The sequence below is a fragment of the Salmo trutta genome, chromosome 16 (genome assembly GCF_901001165.1).
Source record: "Salmo trutta chromosome 16, fSalTru1.1, whole genome shotgun sequence".
NCBI lineage: Eukaryota > Metazoa > Chordata > Actinopteri > Salmoniformes > Salmonidae > Salmo > Salmo trutta.
The window spans coordinates 19150466-19177080 of record NC_042972.1 but is presented as its reverse complement, the minus strand read 5'-3'; the positions used below and the strand labels follow the sequence as shown (position 1 = coordinate 19177080).

Sequence of the window (26615 nt, the reverse complement as noted above, 5' to 3'; positions counted from 1 at the left end):
CTCTTCAGAGGAAAGACGAGCCACAAAACAACACTGAAAGCAAGATATTGATCTATTGTGTGTTGCTCACATTTCCATCTTAACTCAGTAATGCATATCCAGGTCATGTGATCTGAAATTGTGGGCTCTGGTTCTAAGTTCTCCTACTGTAAAACTCTGGGCCCTGGTTCTAAGTCATCCTACTGTAAAACTCTGGGCCCTGGTTCTAAGTTCTCCTACTGTAAAACTCTGGGCCCTATATTTCAAAGTTCTGTACCTTCTCAGAGAGTGCCTCCTCCAGGGTGGCCAGGGCAGTGTCAGTGTTACTGGAGTCAGTCTGTAGAGACTTCACCCTGTCCTTCAGGTTCCCTAGCTGCTTGTCCTTATCACACAGCTGCTCCTGCAGATTCTCAATCTGGGGGGGGGGGGGGGGGGGGTAATAGAGAGAAAATTAGCATGAGTTCAAAATAACTGTAGATGGAGGAACTGCATTAAAAGTTAGTTAGTGTGAGTGATGTTTGCAGGCTAAAAGACTAGAGGGGACTGTGGTTGTGTCCTAAATGGCACTGTATTTGCTATATAGTGCAAAGTCAAAAGTAGTGCACTATATAGGGAATATGGTGCCATTTGGAACATATGACTGTGTTGGACTTTTTAAGCCTGTGAGAGGAAGCCTTTATTATTTTAGCCAAAGACATCAAATACTGTGGGATCTCTGAATTTAATTAAAGCTCTTTTAGGTTTGCTGGTAATTGAGGGAGAGGAATAGAAAGAGAGAGAGTTTAGATGTAAATGGCTATATACGGAGTCTCTGTTTTCACAGTGAGATGTTTTTCAAAGATAGTAAGAAATAAAACAAGATAGTCTAGCCAGAGAGAAAGGGAAAGAGTGATGTCTGAGAAAGAAACCATTCAAAAATACAGAGACACAGAGAGACACAGAAAGACACATTGCACTGACAGAGTATAGCCACAGCAGAAGAAGAGACAGAGAGAAAGATATAGTTAAAAGAGAGAGAAAGAAAGAGAGAGAGGGAGAAAGAGAGGAGGTCAGGGTAAGAGAATAACCCTCAGTGTATATTTTTAGAACACACTAGAGGCAGTGTGGCAGAAACTCCCTCGTATCCTCCTTGTCTGTGTGTGTGTGGACACACTTTTAACCTGAGAACAGCACAGAGACACTTGATGGACAGAGCTACAACCATCAATTTGTACAGTATCCTCAGAGACCAAATAGCCCAAGCATGTGTTCCAAACGGCACCCTATTCCCTATTCAGTGCACTTATTTCAACGAGGGCCAATAGGGGAAGCAACCCAGGTCTCAGGGAGACAGGGATCCAACCAAACATCCAAACAACCTGTACTGATATACAGCAAGCTCTCACCTAGGTTCTATGTAACAATTCTCAAGATTTTTCTCATTTCGGGGGAGAGCTTTCTTGTAAACCTATGTCTGAGTCAAATGTATCAAATGTTTCCCTCAGGTTTGCTCTTAGGCGAGTAGCTGAGGCCTCCGAGTCGCTATCCATTACACGTATTTCTACTGAAAAGCATGTTATGCCTAAAAGCAGAGCCAGTGAACAACGATGTTGCCGTTTTAGTCCATTTAAACAAACTAGTGAACAATCGCAGTCTACCTTAACCAATCCCTGATCCTTAACCCTAAACCCCTGACCGCTGCCACCTGCCCCTAACCTTCTTCTGCAGGACGTTGATCTTCCTCTCCTTGACCTCCAGCATGTCCTTCATGTCTCGAATCTCTCCGGCCAGCGTGCCCTTTTCCTCCGTCAGGTCCTGCAGCTGCTTGGTCTTCTTGTTCAGGAAGGACTCCTTCTCCTCCAGACGCAGGCGCAGGGCGTCCACCTGGGAGGGGAGAGGTCACAGGTAAAAGGTAAAATGTCACAGTTCAGAAGTCAAATTCAATGAAATGGATTTCATAAAGCCCTTTTGACATTAGCAGTGGTCACAAAGTGAAAACCACCTCCAACACCCAGCCCACTGGAGGAAGTTTGTGAATGCTCCCCAAAGAGCAGAAGGGTTTAAGTCAAGTTGCCACAAAGTGCTTTCATAGTAACCCGGCTGAAGGGCATTTAACACTGAAGGGCAAAGCTCAAAGTTCAACGGTATTATTATTGTCTAATTGACGAAGGAGAGTCCTCTCTGAAATACTTGGCATTTACAATACAACGTTCATTCCCCACTAAAGGGTAGAGGGCAAGAGGGGAGGTGATACAGTTGAAGTCAGAAGTTTACATACACTTAGGTTGGAGTCATTAAAACTAGTTTTTCAACCACTCCACAAATTTCTTGTTAACAGACTATAGTTTTGGCAAGTCGGTTAGGACTATCTACTTTGTGCATGACACAAGTCATTTTTCCAAAAATTGTTTACAGACAGATTATTTCACTGTATCACAATTCCAGTGGGTCAAAAGTTTACATACACTAAGTTGACTGTGCCTTTAAACAGCTTGGAAAATTCCAGAAAATGATGTCATGGCTTTAGAAGCTTCTGATGGGCTAAATTATATTATTTGAGTCAATTGGAGGTGTACCTGTGGATGTATTTCAAGGCCTACCTTCAAACTCAGTGCCTCTCTGCTTGACATCATGGGACAATCAAAAGAAATCAGCCAAGAAATGCCTGAAGCTACCACATTCATCTGTACAAACAATAGTACGCAAGTATAAACACCATGGGACCACGCAGCCTTCATACCACTCAGGAAGGAGACGTGTTCTGTCTCCTAGAGATGAACGTACTTTGGTACGAAAAGTGCAAATCAATCCCAGAACAACAGCAAAGGACCTTACATTTACATTTTAGTCATTTAGCAGACGCTCTTATCCAGAGCGACTAACAGTAGTGAATGCATACATTTCAGATTTTTTTTTATCTGTGCTGGCCCCCCCGTGGGAATCTAACCCACAACCCTGGCGTTGCAAACACCATGCGTTGCAAACACCATGCTCTACCAACTGAGCTACAGGGAAGGCCGACCTGTGAAAATGCTGGAGGAAACAGGTACAAAAATATCTATATCCACAGTAAAACGAGTCCTATATCGACATAACCTGAAAGGCAGCTCAGCAAGGAAGAAGCCACTGCTCCCAAACTGCCATAAAAAAAGCCAGACTACGGTTTGCAACTGCACATGGGGTCAAAGATTGTACTTTTTGGAGAAATGTCCTCTGGTCTGATGAAACAAAAATATAACTGTTTGGCCATAACGACCATCATTATGTTTGGAGGAAAAAGGGGGAGGCTTGCAAGCCGGAGAACACCATCCCAACCGTGAATCACCGGGGGTGGCAGCATCATGTTGTGGGGGTGTTTTGCTGCAGGAGGGACTGGTGCACTTCACAAAATAGATATGGCATCATGAGTCAGGAAAATTATGTGGATATATTGAAGCAACATCTCAAGACATCAGTCAGGCAGTTAAAGCTTGGTCGCAAATCGGTCTTCCCAATGGACAATGACCCCAAGCATACTTCCAAAGTTGTGGCAAAATGGCTTAAGGACAACAAAGTCAAGGTATTGGAGTGGCCATCACAAAGCCCTGACCTCAATCCTATAGACAATTTGTGGGCAGAACTGAAAAAGCATGTGCGAGCAAGGAGGCCTACAAACCTGAGTCAGTTACACCAGCTCTGTCAGGTGGAATGGGACAACATTCACTCAACTTATTGTGGGAAGCTTGTGGAAGGCTACCCGAAACATTTGACCCAAGTTAAACAATTTAAAGGCAATGCTACCAAATACTAATTGAGTGTATGTAAACTTCTGACCAACTGGGAATGTGATGAAAGAAATGAAAGCTGAAATAAATAATTCTCTCTCCTATTTTTCTGACATTTCACATTCTTAAAATAACGTGGTGATCCTAACTGACCTAAGACAGGGAATTTTTACGAGGATTAAATGTCAGGAATTGTGAAAAACGGAGTTAAATTGTATTTGGCTAAGGTGTATGTAAACTTCTGACTTCAACTGTATGTAAGTGTGTGATGCAGAGGACCAGGAGAGAGTATATAATGTGCCCTTAGATGTGGACCAAAACAGGACAAGGACCAAAATACATGCAGGCGAAAAACATTTTATTAATGACCCCAACGAGATTCTGCACACATCATTTAAACGTAAATATTTTACATGATCCAAGGGTGTACGTAGGCGTGTGTGTGTGTGTGTGTGTGTGCGCTTGTCTGCATATGTGTGTTCGTGCATGTGTGTGTGTGTGTGTGTGTGTACGGTGTAGCTACCTCTGTCTGCAGGATGGCAGCACGCTGCTCCTTGGCAGTGAGGGACTCTTTGAGAACCTCTATATGCTGTTTGCAGTCTGAGTTCTGGTTGTTCAGGGTCTCCAGCTTGGTCTGCAGGGCCAGCAGCTCAGACTCCTTCTTGGACAGCTCCTGCTTCAGCTGGTCAATCTGTGGAGGAGAGATACACACACACACACACACACACACACACACACACACACACACACACACACACACACACACACACACACACACACAGAACAGGGAGTATCACAACTAGTTATTGTATGAAGTTGACAGCTAACTAGTATGATTATGGCAGGTGTGTGCCTGCATGTGTGTGTGTGTGTTTGTATTAGGTGTCTGTGTATGACTGTATTGAGTGTGTTTTGTGCAGTGGACATTGGACAGAACAGCCTCTCACTGAAACGGACGGACAGTTTATCCACTGTGTTCCTTTCAGCCAGGCTCTCCTCTCATTAAAGATGCATTTTGGACTGACTCCCCTGCATTATTCATGAGGTATACATCAGCCCTATCTATGATTGATCAATAATGGGTTAAAAATATAACAACAAACCCCCCCGCTGGATTCAGCCACACATGGGTAATGTGCGTGGGGAGTTGGATGTAAACACACGGACACAATTCTACAGATAGGCTAGAGGCTAGACCCTGGGGACGACATGCCCCTTGACATGGTTCAGGCACCACAGACAGATAGATAGAGGGCTCGAAAGACAAACACATCTGTTTGACAGACAGGCAGGCAGGCTGGCGGACGGAGGGAGGGAGGGAGGGTTGGACGGACAGACAGACAGACGGAAAGACAGGCGGGCTGGCGAATGGAAGGTCGGACAGACAGACAAGGTGACAGACATATAGACAGAGAGGCTTAGAAAGAGGCTGGGAACTTAACCTGACTGTGAGACAACTGACGACAGACTGTATAATATGACTGAGCAAATCAAAGCTGGTTCCAATGGTAATACTCTACTATCAGTCATGCTAGATGGATACAACCATATTGACAAGGTTTCAGAGGTGATCATAAAAGAGAGATTTTAATAACAAAGGAATGATGTTCTTTATTGTCTTCCTCTGCTCTCTCTGCTAAATGTACAGTCAGTAACAAATCAACAAGTAAGCATCTCCCAGTCAGATAGCTGCCAGCGAAGCACTTCCCTGATGAAATCCGTTAATTTAATACTAAAGCTAGTTTATTTACAGTCAGCTCTGTTCTGTTCTGTTCACTTTGAACCTGCACAGCAAAACCGAGATTGTGAGTGATTGTGTTTGGCACATCATACACACAGTAAATGTGTGTGTGTTTGTGTGTGTGCATGTGTGAGTTTGTGTTTTTTCCTGTATATGTGTGTGTACCTTGGTCTTCATAAACTTGGAGTGGTTCTTGTAGACCTCCATCTGTTTCATCTCCTCCTCTCTGTCCTCGGTGTTCAGCAAGCCGTTAGCCTTCAGTATCTGGATCTCATCCTCCAGGTCCCTGATGTTGCGCTCCAGAGACGCTATCTTGGTGTCCTGGTCAACACACACACACCAGCTGTAAGACTCTATCTTGGTGTCCTGGTCAACACACACACACCAGCTGTAAGACTCTATCTGTATGTCCTGGTCAACATACACACACACTAGCTGTAAGACTCTATCTTGGTGTCCTGGTCAACACACACACACCAGCTGTAAGACTCTATCTTGTTGTCCTGGTCAACATACACACACCAGCTGTAAGACTCTATCTTGTTGTCCTGGTCAACATACACACACACACACACACCAGCTGTAAGACTCGATCTGTGTGTCCTGGTCAACACACACACACACACACACACACACACACACACACACACACACACACACACACACACACACACACACACACACACACACACACACACACACACACACACACACACACACACCAGCTGTAAGACTCTATCTGTGTGTCCTGGTCAACACACACACACACACACACCAGCTGTAAGACTCTCTCTTGGTGTCCTGGTCAACACACACACACCAGCTGTAAGACTCTATCTTAGTGTCCTGGTCAACACACACACACCAGCTGTAAGACTCTATCTGTGTGTCCTGGTCAACATACACACACACACACACCAGCTGTAAGACTCTCTCTTGGTGTCCTGGTCAACATACACACACACCAGCTGTAAGACTCTATCTGTGTGTCCTGGTCAACATACACACACCAGCTGTAAGACTCCATCTTGTTGTCCTGGTCAACACACACACACACACACACACACACACACCAGCTGTAAGACTCTATCTTGTTGTCCTGGTTAACATACACACACTCACACACCAGCTGTAAGACTCTATCTTGGTGTCCTGGTTAACATACACACACACCAGCTGTAAGACTCTATCTGTGTGTCCTGGTCAACACACACACCAGCTGTAAGACTCTATCTTATTGTCCTGGTCAACACACACACACACCAGCTGTAAGACTCTATCTTGGTGTCCTGGTCAACATACACACACCAGCTGTAAGACTCTCTCTTGGTGTCCTGGTCAACCCACACCAACTGTAAGACTCTCTCTTGGTGTCCTGGACAACACACACATACATACATGCACACACACACACAGACACACAGACACACACGCTGGCTGTACACTACATCCACATTTCAAATCCAGTAGTAGAACATTTCCAAAGGTTCACCAGTGTACGAAACACAAAACACTTGAAAGAGAGGGAAAGAGAGAGAGAGAGAGAGAGAGAGAGAGAGAGAGAGAGAGAGAGAGAGAGAGAGGGGAGAGAGAGAGAGAAAGAAGAGGGCGATAGAGAAAGAAAGAGTGAAAGAGAGAAGGGGCAGCGAGACAGAGAGAGAGAGAGAGAGAGAGAGAGAGACAGTCAGAGAGTCAGAGATTGAGAAAGACAGTCAGAGAGTCAGAGATTAAGAGAGAAAGAGCTCTTTAAAGTAATAAGGAGGAGAGCCGCTGCAGTATCTCGAGAAAAATCCAAAGCTTCCGCCTCCTTCTCCGTCTGCAGCAGATCCAGCTTTAGCACCCTCACAGCCTCTCAGTGGATGAATCACCATTTGGAAATATTGAGCAGCACACATCACATCCAGCCTGGGAGAGGGTCCAGCCCAGAAAGAAACGCCTGGAGAAGAAGCAGGAAGAAGGTCCGTACAGCTCTGTAGTTGCTCGCACATCAATGCAGGAGCCAGTCTCTGGACTGCGACTGCGACTCCGAGTGTAGCTTTGACTTCGCAGGGTTTTCAAATAAATAATACAGATTAGCCGTGGTCCGTCTCCCATGTACTCCTCCTGCAGAGCATTGAGAAAGAACCCCTTTTCTTCTCTCTCTCTCCCAACCTGTCCTTCCCTCGACTGGTTCTGAACTTGTGAAATTGAACTAGAACTTCAGCAGAGGTCATCCAGAACCCAGTGGAGAACTAGGAACACCGGCTGCATGAGATGCTCTCGCTAGAGGATGACGGAAAAAACAGCAGACGGTCCTGATCTAAGGGGTTAATGTGAAACTGTGAACGCTGTTATCATGGCCATGTGCCTCGTCAATGCATCACTATCATCCAATTGCAGCCAGATGCAAGCTACCATAGAGAGAACATAGTAGTACATTAGAACATAGTATAGACAACAACATACCGTAGGTCAATGGGTCAGAGAAGCTATGTCATCCAATTGATTTCACTGCTATCATGCTGATCAAGCTGAGGATGTAATTCTCTCACGCTCTCTCTCTATCCGTCCCTCTCTCTCTCTCTCTCTCTCTCTCTCTCTCTCTCTCTCTGTCTCTATCCCTCGATCTCGATCCCTCTCTCTCCCCCTCTCTCTCTCTCTCTCTCTCTCTCTATATATATATATCTCTCTATATATATATATCTCTCTCTCTCTCTCTCTCTCTCTCTGTCTCTATCCCTCGATCTCGATCCCTCTCTCTCCCTCTCTCTCTCTCTCTCTCTCTCTCTCTATATATATATATATATATCTCTCTCTCTCTCAGTCTTGATCCCTTTCTCTCTCTATCCCTCTCTCTCTCTCCTCCCTGTGTTCTCCACAGTGTCATAAACAACCACACCTGTTTCCATGGTACCAGCAAGCTGGCTGTGTGCTCTCCTTGGTGTGTGAGGAGTAACGTAGAGAGAGAGAGCGAGAGAGAAAGAGAGGGAGAGAGAGAGAAAGCATTACTCATGCTAACATCAGCATCAACATGGCTGTGAAGAGAGCAGAGAGGAGCGGGGAGTTCCTCTACCGAGAATGGAAGGGGCGGGGCTTGGCTCTGGATGCAAATCCAGAGCCTCCAGGAGCCAGCATGTCATGTGACCATGCAAGAGGAGAGTCACATGACCGTGGTAGGGGATGTTGGGGTTTTGCTCAGCACCAATCCATCTCCATCTGATGTGGTGTGTGAGAGAGTGGCGTGCTGGCGCGCTGTGAGCTCATGCTTTATATTTAGGAGACGATATCACAGCTCTGCAGCTACAGTAGACTGATGGGCTCTACAGTGGTTCAGTTAGTGCTTTGAATATATTTTTCATAGCTTTTGCATGTTATGTACCTTTGTAACATCATCCACACAGACTAGTCTCACAAGGCCGTACTTCCAAATATCGTCTCGTTGAACAAAGCCTTGGCTTTCGAGGCTATCCACAGACTAGAATCAAAGTGCAATCAAACTAAGCAAAACCGTTCTTCTTAGAACTAATGTTTGCATACTTCATCTGACTACATGGTTGGTCTCAGTGATGGTGCTAGTCTGGTGTAGCATGATGTACAACAGTACCCATAAGGCCCCTGGTTCTTACCTTCATCTCTATGATGGTCTGGAGGGCTTTGGTTTTGCCAGGGTCCTGGTGCATCTGGTTTCTCCTGTGCAGTTCCTGGGAGAACACCAGTTGATATGAAATGGACAAGACAAGCATCAAATGTCGCCTCTCTTAAGACATAGTGCAATTGGCCCGTATTTATGAAGCATCTCAGAATAGGAGTGCTGATCTAGATTCAGTTGAACCTTTTAGATCATCATGAATAAGATAACATGGATAAGGGGGACCTGATCCCAAATCAGCACACCTACCCTGAGACGCTTTATAAATATGGGCTCTGAATCTCTCCAAAAGCATCTTAGCAAATACCACAACACAACTTTTCAGTGTTTTCAATGGGTAATGACTTAGCTCAACACTCTAGAGACAGCATTGAAATAAGTTATGTTTATTTGCACTACCATTTACATCAGTCCTATACTTGCCCTGCTGGCAATAATACTGTACACAATTCAGAGGAGGCTGATGGGAGGAGCTATAGGATGATGGAACGTTATCAAGCGTTATCAAGCACATGAAACATATGGAACATATGGAACATATGAAACATATGGAAAGCACATGTTTGACTCCGTTCATTTATTTCATTCCAGCCATCCTCCTAAAGCTCCTCCTACCAGCCTCCTCTGACACAGATTGAACACTGTTCCTATCACTTCAGTCAGAGCACAGTAAACAGATAGAAAGACATACAGTATTGCCCTCTAGTGTTGATACGCATACACTTTACCTTAGAAGAACATTTAGAAAATTGGCAAATAACGTCTCGTTTAAAACCAACACCGAACAAATAATATGACTCAGCACAATCAGTAAGACCTCCAACACAAGTGAGACCAGTGCCTACAGAGGCTACCCTGACCAGGTGAAATCTACTGGGTCTACTGTGGGCAGATAGCAGGGTGGTTCAACCAATTAGATGCCTTTTGAGTAATGTAACTTAATGGAAAATGTTTTTTGATTTCACCTAATTTTTACATTCTGTCATAAAGAGCACGCGTTCAACTTCCTAAAAAACATGTTTTGCCATTTCAAAAGGTTAAATTAATTAATTCATTACTATAGTAAGTGCCTATTAAGTGCCAAGTAAAGCAACAAGGTTGACCGTAACAGAGTTGACGACTTCATCTTAAATCATCAATAATTCTTGTTGTGTGCTACAGGGAGGGGCAACTGAATGCAAGCTTCACGAAATATTTGAAATTGTTAAAACATTTCTAGCCTGTCTATCTATGTGTAAAAGGATTGTTGTTATTGTTAAAACATTTCTAGCCTGTCTATCTATGGGTAAAAGGATTGTTGTTATTGTTAAAACATTTCTAGCCTGTCTATCTATGGGTAAAAGGATTGTTGTTATTGTTAAAACATTTCTAGCCTGTCTATCTATGGGTAAAAGGATTGTTGTTATTGTTAAAACATTTCTAGCCTGTCTATCTATGGGTAAAAGGATTGTTGTTATTGTTAAAACATTTCTAGCCTGTCTATCTATGGGTAAAAGGATTGTTGTTATTGTTAAAACATTTCTAGCCTGTCTATCTATGGGTAAAAGGATTGTTGTTATTGATAAAACATTTCTAGCCTGTCTATCTATGGGTAAAAGGATTGTTGTTATTGATAAAACATTTCTAGCCTGTCTATCTATGGGTAAAAGGATTGACGTGTTCTGCTCAACCCGCTCAGTTTTCCACTACAAAACACCAGAAAATGTCCAAAAAGAGTAGAACCAGTTCACTTGCTTTTACACTATGATATGACTATTAGATGTTCAATGGTTCTTTTGAAAACATATTTTTTCTAATAAATTCTTTCACCATATTAAAACGCGACTTCAGTTCACATGTTTTTTTTATTCTTTAAAATGAATCACTAATCACATGAAATAAATAACAATCTTCAGAAATTACTGCCAAAGCAACAAATAACTAGGGCTTTACAATAATGGTGAAAACTTGGGGTGCACTGAGGGTGCACGGAAGAACATGTCAAAATGCAGAATTTTGCCACTTTAGCAAACCTTTATTCATATAAAAAATCTGATTTATTGAATTTTCTATGTGGTGTTTATTAAAGGGAACTTCATAACAGGCCTTTAAAATTCTAGAGTTGTGAAAAATTTCAACTTACAGTTTTTCTCAATTGCTCAAACACAATTTCTGAAACCTTGCTCCATTTCCTGAAAACATTAAACACAAAACCTCATCTTCAAGCACTATTTACATAACCTCTGACTCCTCTCGCAAAATGAAACATTCGCCTCAAAACAGTTTTACCTGTGTTCAAAATCAAACACTGCTCTCAAATCATAAACAAAGTGATCAAAATGATATACACTCTCAAGCAGTCAGTAAACAATACACCGAAAAATGGAAAACACATTGTTCAAAACATGCAATTCTCAGGGAGAAGTACATTTTTATCTAAAAAAAAAATCATATTTTTCTGTCATTGTCTTTTGTTGAACGAAAACATGTTCTATCATAGTAGCTCAAAATTGATCAGAAATTACTACTCTGCTTTGCTCTTTGCAATTTTGTTTTTTGTTCTTCCTCCTCCTTGTACCCCTATTTTTACAGTACTGTACCCTGCATCTCACAAACTTGTCCTTTGTCTCTGTGATACTCTAATTCTTGTTCTTTGTTGATATGAACCTGCAACCAGTCAAAATCTATTGAGCAGTCAGTACTGTTAATAAATGGAAAGCACAATGTTCAGGGCCATTGATGTTAAACCATTCCCTTACCTGAGCAGCTCGGTGGAAACTATCAATGACATGTGTTCTCTATTTTTATTCCATTGTTGCCACTTGTGTTTACCAGTATGGATGACGTGCATTAGAGTGCAGAATGTGTTTTGAGAATGAGAATGTGTTTAGAGTTTTGCTGAAAAGTCTAAGTGAGATCTGCAAATTGTGTTTTACCATGTGAAATGGTTTAAGGTATTGACAACAGACTGCATAATTAGCTAAATGAGACCAGGCAACTGAGAACTTTGTTCGGCCAATGGATTTTAGTGTTTTAGCAATTGAGAAAAACTGTAAAATATCAAAGGGATGCAAAAAGGCACTAATTTCTTGGAACGACCCAGTAGTTATATAGATATGTACATTTAGTGGTTGAATAATAGCACTACATTTACTCTGAGTCTACTGTGGCCCTACAGTAGCTACAGTATATAGTACTATATGGCCATATGCTAACCATAACCACTACATAAGTCACGTCACCAACGTCACCCTATTCCCTACATCGTGCGCTACTTTTTGACCAGGCTCTGTTCAAAAGTAGTCCACTACATAGAGAATAGGGTGCTATTTGGGACGCAAGCCATATACTCTTGTACCTCTCGGAGGTGGATGTTCTCCTTCTCCTTCTGATCCAAGATGACCTCCAGGTGTCCCAGCTGTGCCTCGGCCTCAGCGATGCGCCTGGCCCTCTCCTGCTCCTCCTCCTCATTGACCCTGCCTGGCCCCCCAGGCAGACCCTTACTCTGGAGCATTTCCAGCAGCTTCTTGATAGACTCGTCCCTGGCCCCCAGCGTCTGCTTCTGGGTCTCCATCCGCAGCTCCATCTCCTCCAAGGTCTTCCTCAGGAGGAAGAGCTCTTTGGCCTGCAGGAAAGCAAGGAATTTTATGGAATTTTAAATTAAGGAAGTATAAATTATGTCATCATTAGGGTAGCGCAATTCTGAGAACGTTCCCAAAATGTCCAAGTTGGAAGAAAATCCAGAAATCTCCGGTTAGAAGATTCACGGAATTCCTCCAGGGAATAAGAAGTAAATCTGAACTTGGGAATTTTGTTAGCAGAATTTTCAACCCTGGTCATAATAACCTGGAACTAATAACTAACTCATTTATTTAATCAGTCATTTATTGTGAATTATTTATTAAGATTCCTTGCCTGTCGGTCGTGCTCGGCCTGCAGTCGTCTAAAGTTCTCCTCGGTCAGTTCGATGTTGGTGTAGTGTTCCCCAGAGCGGCCGCCACTCTCCTGCAGCAGGTGGTTCAGATCCCTCTGGGTCCTCACCTCATCCTGCAGGGCCTGGATGGTCAGCTGCAGGTGCTGTTGGGGTCACACACACACACACACACACACACACACACACACACACACACACACACACACACACACACACACACACACACACACACACACACACACACACACACACACACACACACACACACACACACACACACACACGTCAAGGAGTCTCAATCTGGTAGGATCACAGCACTTAGCCTAAGATGGATTCAATTAAACTACAGACCAGACAATGATGGGTCACTGAATACGTACTCATGGAAGGACATATTCAGGCACATATGCAAACTCACACACAAAAAAAACATGTCATAGAGAGGGGGGACGGGGGACATTTTGATGGCCCTGTGGAAAGAAGATGTGCATTCGGAAGAACACCCACAGAGAAACTCACAAACACACATTGTAATCTATTCATCCTCTGGAGAAGTTACAGCCGAAGAAACGGAGGCCTTACCTGGCTATGGCATGAAAGACACATAGAAAACACACACACACACACGCACACACAAAGTATGGCATCATGAGAAAGTATGGGTTGAAGAGGTAAGAGAAAATACAACTGTTTTATATACTGTTCATAATCAACTATACGTCTTGTTGCTTTCCATCTTCTGTTACCATTTTTAGGGTCAGTAGTGAGTACTGACAATGGCTATCTATGTACAGTACTGTATATCAGTCATCTAATATTTAGGAATGTCTCTCAAGGTTTTGACAGCAGGAAAACTAAAAGAGCCATTTAAACAAAGCCATCCAGTGAATGACTGAATCTGTGTGTGGCTGTGAGAAACCGATTGTGCAACCGAAATGGCACCCTATTCCAGTAGGAAAGCAAAGAACTTGTAGGACCATGATCCTTCGATAATAGTTTGACGATCATGTCAAGTGTTCATTGTTTAACGGTTGCGTTCAACAGCTTGCACTTTCAAAGGAGGTTGTGCTGTGCTGCGATCATGTATGATTGTTGCAGCATTATTGATAATTATATATCATTATTGTAGGGCGGGTGCTGTCCATACGGCCTGAGTCGAGAGCAGCAGAGATCCATGTAGAGCACAGTAAACAATGTTCCCACTGAGAGCTGGAGACTAACCGACACAGTAGACTCAGCGGACTTCTGGGTTCATGCCCATCCATATGCTGTGTGTTAGGGTGGTGTGTGTGTATGTGTGTGTGTGTGTGTGCGTGTGTGTGTGCATGCATGTGTGTGTGTTAGGGAAAAGCAATGCTCCTCCATTAGACTGCACACACTGCTTCAGGAAGCGCACGGGAAAAATAAAGGTGTACAGTACCTGATAACTAAACGAGTCACACATCCATTGTAGTGTTTGTAGTGCGTTTAGGACAAGGGAAAAGGAGACTGAGGCTCTGTGACTCTCCCAATATACACACTAGCATACCACTTTGCACTGATTGGGCCATGCATTCTCAGTGGTATGCTAGTATGGACATTGGAACCTAGCCTGGGTGTTGGAGTTTAGGGGGCAGATAAATACAGAACAAAACACAGTCTATTTTATACTATAGCGTCACAAGGGATGCACACACAGTGCAGAGGAGCAGCCACACCCCTATATGAGAAGCACACTCACAGTGTGTTGGTCTGTATAGGGGGAACATACGAGGAGGACCAGGTGTGCTTGGAGTAAATAAGGAATAGCTGAACAAACAACACTCTGTTAAACAGAGCGTGTAGGGGAAGGGAGAGGGTCAGAGGGTAGGGTGTAGGGAACGGAACAGGCTAAACCCATCACACTCCTTTCGGGTGTGTATAAGAGTCAAATTAGGAGTATGTCCAAAATGGCGCTCTGTTCACAATATAGGCCCAAGCGCACTACTTTTAGCCAGATCCCAAAAGCTCTGGTCAAAAGTAGTGCACTATATAGGGAAAAGGGTGCCATTTCAGATATGACCTAGGGGTGTGTGTGGGGGGGGGGGGGGGGGGGGGGGGGTCTCTTGTGGTCACTGAGGAGACACGACGACATCACACTGGTGGTGACTATGTTGTACACACACGGCAGCCAGGGCAGCGGTGGCAGACATAGGGACAAACCTTGGTCCTCCTGGCGTCCAGCAGCTGTAGAAGCACGGGCGGAACCAACAGAGAGAACACAGTGCATGGAGAACACAGCGTCAGAACAGTCGGCAACATGAAGCGCACGTGGAAAACATATGAGCTACTGTAAGAGCTCCCATGAGAAACGTGAGAACAACGTTGTGAAGAACGTGAGAACAACGTGTGAGGAACGTGAGAAACGTTTCAGAATATTTTCCATTTATTTATTCATCCATCCAGCCCTCAAATCATGTATCACTATCCATTCTGATGTAAATGATACGGTTAGGAACCTCACAAACTCACACAAACACATACTATAATCACTCTAAAACATATTGGAAACCTTAATGGAAAGAGGGAAATTGTGAGGTTATTTGTTGGTGAATACTTCTCGGCATTAAGTCTCACCATATTAATTGATACAAGGCAGAACAAATTCATACTAGTAACCACACACTGGGTACATCTAATAGGTGTGGTATTGTGGGGACGGTTTCCCAGACAGAGATTAAGCCTAGTCCTGGATTAAAAAGCAAGATTAATGAATGTACTTTTAAATCCAGAACTAGGTTCAATCTGGGTCCGGAAAACAGCCCCTATATCAGGGATAATCAACTAGATTCACCCGTGGGCCAATTTCTTCTTGAGTGGATGGTCAGGGGGCTGGAACATAATTACAAAACATTTTACACTGCAAATTGACCACAAGAAGCCCAAACAGATATAATATTTGACAAACCCCTTGTTCACATTTGTACAGTGCCTTCAGAAAGTATTCAGACCCCTTTACTTTTTACAGCCTTATTCTAAAATGGATTATATAGTTTTTTCCCTCATCAATTTACATACAATATCCCCCATAATGACAAAGCAAAAACAGTTATTTTAAATTTTTTTGCTAATTTACAAAAATAAATAAATATATATATATATATCACATTTACATAAGTATTCAGACCCTTTACTCAGTACTTTTGAAGCAGCTTTGGCAGCGATTACAGCCTTGGAGTCTTCTTGGGTATGACGCTACAAGCTTGGCACACCTGTATTTGGGGAGTTTCTCCCATTGTTCTCTGCAGATCTTCTCAAGTTCTGTCAGGATGGATGGGCAGCGTAGCTGCTCAAGGACATTCAGAGATATGTCCCGAAGCCACTCCTGCGTTGTCTTGGCTGTGTGCTTAGGGTTGTTGTCTTTTATTGTGAACCAGTCTGAGGTCCTGAGTGCTCTGGAACAGATTTTCATCAAGGATCTTTCTGTACTTTGCTCCATTCATCTTTCCCTCTATGCTGACTAGTCTCCCAGTCCCTTCCGTTGAACAACATCCTCAAAGCATGATGCTGCCACCACCATACTTCATCGTAGGGATGGTGCTAGGTTTCCTCCAGACATGACGCTTGGCATTCAGACCAAATAATTAAATCTTGGTTTCATCAGATCAGAGAATCTTGTTTCTCATGGTCTGAGAGCGCTTTAGGTGCCTTTTGGCAAACTTCAAGCGGTCTATGATGTGCCTTTTGCTGAGGAGTGGCTTACATCTAGCTGCTCTACCATAAAGGCTTGATTGGTGGAGTGCTGCAGAGATGGTGGTCCTTCTGGAAGGCTCTCCCATCTCCACTCTGGAGCTCTATCAGAGTGACCATCGGGTTCTTGGTCACCTCACTGACTAAGGCTCGTCTCCCCTGATTGCTCAGTTTGGCTGGGCGGCCAGCTCTTGCTGGTTTCAAACTTCTTCCAATTAAGAATGATGGAGGCCACTGTGTTCTTGGGGATCTTCAATGCTGCTGAAATGTTTTGGTACCTATCCCCAGATCTGTGCCTCGAGACAATCAAGTTGTAGAAACATCTCAAGGATGATCAATGGAAACAGGATGCACCTGAGCTCAATTTTGAGTCTCATAGCAAAGGGTCTGAATACTTCTGTAAATAAGGTATTTCTGTTTTTATTTTTTTATACATTTGCAAACATTTCTAAAAACCTGTTTTCACTTTGTCATTGTGTGTAGATTAATGGAAAAACATGTAATCCATTTTAGAATAAGGCTGTAACGTTACAAAATGTGGAAAAAGTCAAGGGCACTGAATACTTTCCAAATGCACTGTACACGATTACATATATATCTCTATTATGCGTAGGAATACTTTGGAACTGAATTCTTAAATTAAAATTTGCTAGTGTTTTTACAGTGTTTTATGTACAACAATTTAAGAAAAAAACCATTGCTCTGAAAACTTGTTTGGAGAACCCTGCCCTATTTGTGTTAAGCCTGTGCTGTGGTAGTATGTTCTTCCAACCAGCAGAGGGTAGTGGTCCCTTTAGCAGGGTGCTGTCTCTAATGGACTGCCAGTATCTCATATTCCCACTGCGTTGGGCAACACTGCCTCATGTAAGCATCCCAGCCTTCTTGGGCCAGTACACTGAAACCATTTAAAACCTGTCAAATCTTTAGTTACACTCACAAAACCACATTCACACATACTCAACCAGTCTTCTGCCATCGCCTCTCTTCCTCACTCTTATTCACTATTGCCTCTCTTTATCTCCCTCTCTCACACTCACGCCACCTCTCTCTCTCTCTCTCCCTCTCTCCCTCTCTCACGCCACCCTCTCTCTCTCTCTCTCTCCCTCTCTCCCTCACTCACGCCACCTCTCTCTCTCTCTCTCACGCCATCTCTCTCTCTCTCTCTCTTTCTCTCTCTCTCTCTCCCTCACTCACGCCACCTCTCTCTCTCTCTCTCTCTCTCTTCTCTCTCTCTCTCATCTCTCTCTCTCCTCCCTCTCATCTGCTCTCCCCTTCGACGCCACACCTCTCTCTCTCTCTCATCCCTCATCTCTCTCTCTCTCTCTCTCTCTCTCTCTCTCTCTCTCTCTTTCAAATATAGAGGCACATATACACACACAGCAGACACACCATAAAATAGACAAAACATGGATTCCATATTGTCAATAAAACGCCATAAATACTGTGAGACCAAATAAGAGGTGTTTGAAAAGGAGACATTAAAAGTAAATATGTAGAGGGTAAGATGTATGTTTACACACAAGTCATATGTTGAACAATCATCATTTATTCATCAAAATGCTGTAGGTAAACGAAGTAACAATAAATGAGTGGAAATTCATTTATCCTGACATTAGTTGTAAACATATTTATTCAGATTATTATTCCCAGCTAGTCAGTAACATTATGTATGAATGTCTTAGTGTAGTCAGTAACATTATGTATGAATGTATTAGTGTAGTCAGTAACATTATGTATGAATGTCTTAGTGTAGTCAGTAACATTATGTATGAATGTATTAGTTTATTCAGTAACATTATTAAATAAATGTCTTAGTGTAGTCAGTAACATTATGTATGAATGTATTAGTGTAGTCAGTAACATTATGTATGAATGTATTAGTGTAGTCAGTAACATTATGTATGAATGTATTAGTGTAGTCAGTAACATTATGTATGAATGTCTTAGTGTAGTCAGTAACATTATGTATGAATGTATTAGTGTAGTCAGTAACATTATGTATGAATGTCTTAGTGTAGTCAGTAACAGTATGTATGAATGTCTTAGTGTAGTCAGTAACATTATGTATGAATGTCTTAGTGTAGTCAGTAACATTATGTATGAATGTCTTAGTGTAGTCAGTAACATTATGTATGAATGTCTTAGTTTATTCAGTAACATTATTAAATAAATGTCTTAGTGTAGTCAGTAACATTATGTATGAATGTCTTAGTGTAGTCAGTAACATTATGTATGAATGTCTTAGTGTAGTCAGTAACATTATGTATGAATGTATTAGTGTAGTCAGTAACATTATGTACAGTACAGTACAGTATCCTCTCCTCCCCTCCTCTCCCCATCCTCCCCCCTCTCCTCCCTCATCCTCCCCTCCTCTCCTCCCCATCCTCCCCTCCTATCCTCTCCTCTCCCCCTCCTCTCCTCCCCATCCTCCCCTCTCTCCTCCCCCCTCTCCTCTCCCCTCCTATCCTCTCCCCATCCTCCCCCATCCTTCCCTCCTCTCCTCTCCCCATCCTCCCCCCTCTACTCCTCTCCCACCCTCACCTCCTCTCCACCCATCCTCCCCCCCTCTCCCACCCTCCCCTCCTCTCCACCCCATCCTCCCGTCCTCCCCTCATTTCCTCTCCCCATCCTCCCCTCCTCTCCTCTCCACATCCTCCCATCCACTCCTCTCCCCATCCTCCTCCCCCTATCTCTGCCCCATCCTCCCCTCTCCAGAGGCAGCCTTAGACTGGGCTCAATCTCAGGCCCACAGGGGCCGTGGCTTGTCAGTCGTGACAGATATTGCAGCAGATATTGGGTGAGGGGGAAGGTTGAGGGGGAGGCTGTCAGTCTCCAGAGAGGGCTTCTGTTTCACTGCAGATCCTGTAAGTCTGTAAGCGAGCTTGTGAGGCCTGATGAACACAACACACGGACTCCATCTCCTTGGTTCAAGGAGAGGCACTGGGTAATATCGGCTGTCCTCCCTTATACCTCCTTAAATACCCCAAGGAGCAAGGGACAGGGAGGAGACATATCACTACTGTGACTCAGTTGGTAGAGGATGAATCTTGCAATGGCACAATTCTGGTTTTGATTCCCGCTGGGGCCACCCATATGAAAATGGATAAACTTCTGCAAATTGGCAGGGGATTGCACATAGTTGGCAGTGCAGTTTAAATGATTGGTTTGAGTGTACACACACCCCAAAGGGCAGATACACATAAACACCCTGACATCTGTGTGCCCGGAGCAGAGGTGGTAGCTGCTGCATCCCCCTGAGTGTGTTTTATCAACCCTGAGTGTGTGTGTGTGTGTGTTTTATCAATCCTGAGTGTGTGTGTGTGTGTTTTATCAACCCTGTGTGTGTGTGTGTGTTTATCAACCCTGTGTGTGTGTTTTATCAACCCTGTGTGTGTGTGTGTGTTTTATCAACCCTGTGTGTGTGTGTGTGTTTTATCAACCCTGTGTGTGTGTTTTATCAACCCTGTGTGTGTGTGTGTTTTATCAACCCTGTGTGTGTGTGTGTGTTTTATCAACCCTGTGTGTGTGTGTGTGTGTTTTATCAACCCTGTGTGTGTGAGTGTGTTTTATCAACCCTGTGTGTGTGTGGGTTTTATCAACCCTGTGTGTGTGTGTGTGTGTGTGTTTTATCAATCCTGTGTGTGTGTGTTTTATCAACCCTGTGTGTGTGTGTGTGTTTTATCAACCCTGTGTGTGTGTGTGTGTGTGTGTTTTATCAACCCTGTGTGTATGTGTGTGTTTTATCAACCCTGTGTGTGTGTGTGTGTGTGTTTAATCAACTCTGTGTGTGTGTGTGCGTGTTTTATCAACCCTGTGTGTATTTTATCAACCCTGTGTGTATGTGTGTGTTTTATCAACCCTGTGTGTATGTGTGTGTTTTATCAACCCTGTGTGTATGTGTGTGTTTTATCAACCCTGCAGTGTATTTCCTTTTTATTTAACTTTTATTAACTAGGCAAGTCAGTTAAGAACAAATTCTTATTTACAATGACGGCCTACCGGGGAACAGTAGTATATAACTGCCTTCAGGGGCAGAACGGCAGATTTTTTTACCTTGTCAGCCCGGGGATTCAATCCAGCAACCTTTCGATTACTGGCCCTCTAACCACTAGGCTACCTGCCGCCCCTGAGCATTGCATGAAAATTCATAGTATATAGATGTGCCTCTGCCTCTCCCTCTTCCTGTGCCTCTACCTCTACCTCTCCCTGCCTCTCCCTCTTCCTCTCACTCTCTCTCTTCCTCTCTCTTTGCCTCTGCCTTTCCCTCTCCCTCTCTCTGCCTGTACCTCTCCCTCTTCTTCTCCCTGCCTCTCCCTCTTCGTCTCTGCCTCTCCCTCTTCCTCTCCCTGCATCTCCCTTTTCCACTTCCTCTTCCTCTGCCTCTCCCTCTCCCTCTTTCTCTCCCTCTTCCTCTTCCTCTGCCTCTCCCTCTCCCTCTTTCTCTCCCTCTTCCTCTCCCTCTGCCTCTTCCTGCATCTCCTTCTCCCACTCTCTCTCCCTCGCTCCCCCTCTTCCTCTTCCTCTCCCTCTTCCTCTTCCTCTCCCTCTTCCTCTGCCTCTGGCAATACCTCTCTCTTTGCCTCTGCCTCTGCCTCTCCCTCTGCCTCTTCCTCTTCCTCTCCCTCTTCCTCTGCCTCTTCCTCTACCTCTACCTCTGCCTCTTCCTCTCCCTCTACCTCTGCCTCTTCCTCTACCTTCCCTCTCCCTCTCCCTGCCTGTACCTCTCCCTCTTCTTCTCCCTGCCTCTCCCTCTTCGTCTCTGCCTCTGCCTCTTCCTCAACCCTGCATCTCCCTTTTCCTCTTCCTCTCCCTTTCCCTCCCTCTCCTCTCCTCTCCCTCTCCCTCTCCCTCTCCCTCTCCCTCTCCCTCTCCCTCTCCCTCTCCTCTTCCTCTTCCTCTTCCTCTTCCTCTTCCTCTTCCTCTTCCTCTTCCTCTTCCTCTTCCTCTTCCTCTTCCTCTCCCTCTCCCTCTCCCTCTGCCTCTGTCTCTCTCTTTGCCTCTGCCTCTCCCTCTGCCTCTCCCTCTTCCTCTACCTCTACCCATGCCTCTCTCTTTGCCTTTGCCTCTCTCTCTCCCTGCCTCTCCCTCTGCCTCTTCCTCTACCTCTGCCTCTTCCTCTCCCTCTGCCTCTTCCTCTCCCGCTACCTCTTCCTCTCCCTGCCTCTCCCTCTGCCTCTTCCTCTCCCTCTGCCTCTTCCTCTCCCTCTGCCTCTTCCTCTCTCTTTGCCTTTGCCTCTCCTTTTCCTCCTTCTCCTTCTTCCTCTCCATCTCCCTCTCTGTCTGGTGCATGTTCTAAACCAGATGCCTTGTGAAGTACTAGGTGACTATGGAAAGTGTTGGTCAGAGCATAATGGACTACTAGGCCATAATGTAGGTCTACAATATTTCTCAGTCCTGGTCCTGGGGACCCTCTTGCCCTAGCACTAACACACCTGATTCAACTAATGAACTCATCACCAAGCCTTTGATTTGAATAAGGTGGGTTAGTGCCAGGGCCAGGATTGAGAAACACTAATGTAGGACTGTTAGACATCACAGTAAGGACTCACATTGAGGGGATGGTGGCCTAGATGTCCTGGATATAGCAGATAAATGATGCTACTTGACATACCATCATTCATTCTTAATTTCTGGGCAGGCCAGTCATCCGTTTGCTGACAGGGGCTGCATGCATCAGGGACAGGCTTCACCATCATGGAGAGTAGCACAACCTGTTACTCACACACACAGAGAGGTTCAAAACAACAGGAACACACTGGCACAGGCTTCCACTAGAGATGGATCTGTGGCTTTCCCACCCGACCCCATAAGCATAAAAAATAATGAAATGGATACCCGTTCTGAACGGACCAGAGGACAGTCAGACCGGTTCCGAAAAGGCCTGTGGAAAAACATACCCAAAAATACTTATTACTTATTGAGATCCGAGAGACCCGTTCAGATCCGAGAGACCCGTTCAGATCCGAGAGACCCGTTCAGATCCGAGAGTAGAAAGAGAGAGAGAGAAATAAACCAGCGCCATCAATAAACGAATGATATTGGCCAAAACAGTTACATGTCCTAAACCCTAGAGAGACCGAGAGAAAGATTCCATGTTCCCAACACCAACATGCATTTCTTTCAATTTGCCAGATAAGCTACTACTGCAAAACAGATTGTGCCTTCAGAAAGTATTCACGACTCTTGACTTTTACCACAGTTTGTTGTGTTGTGTCACTAGCCTACAATCAACTCCCCAAAATGTCAAACTGGAATTATATTTTTTGAAAACAAACTAATAAAATATTAAAAGCTGAAATATCTTGAGTCAATAAGTATTAAACCCCTTTGTTATTGTAAGCCTAAATAGGTTCAGGAGTAAAAATGTGCCTAACAAGTCACATAATAAGTTGCATGGACTCACTCAGTAATAGTGTTTAACATGATTTTTTAAATAAATACCTCATCTCTGTTCCTCACACATACAATTATCTGGAAGGTCCCTCAGTCGAGTAGTGAATTTCAAACACAGATTGAACCACAAAGACCAGGGAGGTTTTCCAATGCCTCGCGAAGAAGGGTGAAGTTATGAATTACACTTTGGATGGTGTATCAATACACCCAGTCACTACAAAGACACAGGCATCCTTCCTAACTCAGTTGCCAGAGAGGAAGGAAACTCAGGGATTTCACCATGAGGCTAATGGTGACTTTAAAACAGTTACCGGGTGCAATGGCTGTGATAGGAGAAAACTGAGGATAGATAAACAACATTGTAGTCACTCCACAATAATAACCTAATTGACAGAGTGAAAAGAAGGAACCCTGTACAGATACTAAATATTCCAAAACATGAATCCTGTTCGCAGTAAGGCACTAAAGTAACATTTTAAAAAATGTGGCAAAGAAATTAATGTCCTGAATACAAAGTTTTATGTTTGGGGCAAATCCAACACAACACATCACTGAGTACCACTGTTCAAGAATGGTGGTGGCTGCATCATGTTATGGGTATGCTAGGGAGTTTAGGATAAAAATAAACGGAATCAAGCTAAGCACAGGCAAAATCCTAGAGGAAAACCTGGTTCAGTCTGCTTTCCAACAGGCACTTGGACACAAATTAACATTTCAGCAGGACAGTAACCTAAAACACAAGGCCAAATCTACATTGGAGTTGCTAACCAAGGTGACATTGAATGTTCCTGAGTGGCCTAGTTACAGTTCTGACCTAAATGGGCTTGAAAATCTATGGCAAGACTTGAAAGACTGTCACGTCCTGACCAGTAAAGGGGTTATTTGTTCTTATAGTTTGGTCAGGACGTGGCAGGGGGTATTTGTTTTATGTGGTTCAGGGTGTGTTTGAGTATGTGTTCAGGTAGAGGGGTATTTGATTTATTAGTCTGGGGTTTTTTGGTTAGTTCTATGTTGTTAGTTCTATGTCTGTGCTAGGGTATTGTATTTCTATGTTTAGGTAATGGGGATTGGGGCCTTCAATTGGAGGCAGCTGTCTATCATTGCCTCTGATTGAAGATCCTATATTTAGGAGTGTGTTTGTTTTAGGGTTTGTGGGAGATTGTTTCTTGTTTTGCTGTGTGCCTGACGAGACTGTCTAGTTCGTTTGTTTTTGTATACGTTGTTTGTGTTTTTCCTTCTTCACTAATAAAAAGAAGATGAGTATACATTTTCCTGCTGCGTTTTGGTCCACACCCTATGACACTCGTGACAAAGACAATGATCAACAACCAACTTGACAGAGCTTGAAGATTTATTTAAAGAATAATGTGTAAATGTTGTATATTCCAGGTGTGCAAAGCTCTTAGACTTACCCATAAAGACTCACAGCTGAAACTGTTTCTGTTTCCAAAGATGATTCTGTTTCCTGTTTCCAAAGATGATTCTGTTTCCTGTTTCCAAAGATGATTCTAACCTATATTTATGTATTTACATTTCAATCAATTTGCTACATTTCTAAAAACATCTTTTACTTTGTCATTATAGGTTATTGTGTGTAGATGGGTGAGATTTTTTATTTATTTAATCCATTTTGAATTCAGGCTGTAAAACAACAAAATGTGGAATAAGTCTAGGGGTATGAATACTTTCTGAAGGCACTGTAAGTTACCTGTTTTATTGACTTGCAATAAACTGACACAGATTAAAAGCTCTCGCAGGTCTCATCACCTCACACACATTAAATTAACAGAGGACGTGTCCAATCAGGTCCAGTCGGTAAATCAATTTTAATTGCACATACCCGAGACCCTTGACAATTACAGTGCATTCGGAAAGTATTCAGACCCCTTGACTTTTTCACATTTTGTTACGTTACAGCCTTATTCTGAAATGGATTCAATTGTTATTTTGCTTTATCAATCTACACACAATACCCCTAATGACAAAGCGAAAACAGGTTTTTAGACATTTTTGCAAATGTATTAAACATAAAAATATATCAGACCAGACCCAGATCTGAGACAGAAATCTAAATTTGGGACCAGGACCTGCTCGGGTCAGATATAAGAATTCAGGTCTGTTAGACCCATGAAGACCTCTAGCTCACACACACAAGCATGCACATATGTACGCGCACACACACACGCACACGCGCACACACAGACACTCTCAGCCACCACAAATGCACACACATGCACGCACACACATACACACACACATTGTCATGCTGTATGAACACGCGTACTCGCACATGAGGTTCAGGTGAAAGACACAGTCATCTGCTTCAACATTACTATTCACTCATACCACTGACTACTACAGTAGTAAGAACTTCACCAGAGGAATACAAGGCACTTCCCTGCTTCAGTTCAGCTTCAAGCATCTGAATAAAATTGATCTACAATCAGCCATATTGACCTGAGATGACAAATACAAATTCACACAAATGGCTGAAATGCATTGTGACTCTTTTGCTGTGGCTACGGCTGGCTGATCATTCCCTAGGAGCCGACCGGGAGCATCGGACCGGGAGCATCGGACCGGGAGCATCGGACCGGGAGCATCGGACCGGGAGCATCGGACCGGGAGCATCGGACCGGAACCGGGGAAACTTTCCATCTGGAACACTCTGACAACTCCACTCCACTTCGTTAAACCAAGGAGCTCTATGAAGGCCAAGCGCTGCAGAGCGTTACTCCAGCCGGATCGATAATCCCAGACCTGCTCACTGGCTCCAGGAATTTACTGTTCAGTCCAACTGTCTCATGCCTCAGCTGTACATAATGGATAGATGGCGGACAAGGAAACACAAGCTGATCTGGTATGCTTTGACTAACCTACCCTTATTTCTACTCTACTCATCTCTCATATCTCTAATATCCTCTCTCTCTTCCATTATTTCCTCCCTTCTCATGAATCATCCTTCTTGAACTGTCTTTTTCCCCTCCCTTCCTCTCCACTCATCCCCTCATCCCATCCCCTCCCTTCCTCTCCACTCATCCCCTCCCTCCCTCCACTCATCCCATCCCCTCCCTTCCTCTCCACTCATCCCCTCCCTCCCTCCACTCATCCCATCCCCTCCCTCTCCACTCATCCCCTCCCCTCAACTCCTCCCCTCCTCCCCTCTCCACTCATCCCCTCCCCTCCACTCATCCCTCCCCTCTTCTCTACTCACCCCCTCCTCTCCTCTCCACTTATCCCCTCCTATCCATGCATCCCCTCCTCTCCAGTCATCCCTTCCACTCTTCCATCCATCTTCCTCTCCTCTGATCTAGACTTAAACCCTGTCTGTGATATGGAGCCAAGATGTTACTCACTCTAATGAGGCCTCTCATCTCCTCACTTCTCCTTCTCTCTCTCTCTCTCGCTCTCTCTCCCTCTCTTCCATTTCCTAAGCATCAAAATATCACCCATAGCTAACTCACTCTTCTGATGTCCTTTCTACACCTCTCCTCCTCTCTTCCCATCCTC

At 44.0% G+C, this 26615-nt stretch overlaps 1 protein-coding gene across 1 annotated transcript in view; it reads right to left on the bottom strand.

Moving 5' to 3' along the window:
* erc2 (ELKS/RAB6-interacting/CAST family member 2) overlaps window positions 1-26615 on the bottom strand; it is an 81327-nt gene that overhangs the window by 32356 nt on the left and 22356 nt on the right. Inside the window, exons 3-9 of the mRNA XM_029695191.1 lie at window positions 12986-13147; window positions 12429-12695; window positions 9069-9143; window positions 5629-5784; window positions 4246-4413; window positions 1675-1842; window positions 257-394 (exon numbers count right to left, since the gene is read on the bottom strand). Of these exons, the coding sequence (XP_029551051.1) occupies window positions 257-394; window positions 1675-1842; window positions 4246-4413; window positions 5629-5784; window positions 9069-9143; window positions 12429-12695; window positions 12986-13147 (1134 nt within the window). The remainder of the gene's footprint in view (window positions 1-256; window positions 395-1674; window positions 1843-4245; window positions 4414-5628; window positions 5785-9068; window positions 9144-12428; window positions 12696-12985; window positions 13148-26615) is intronic.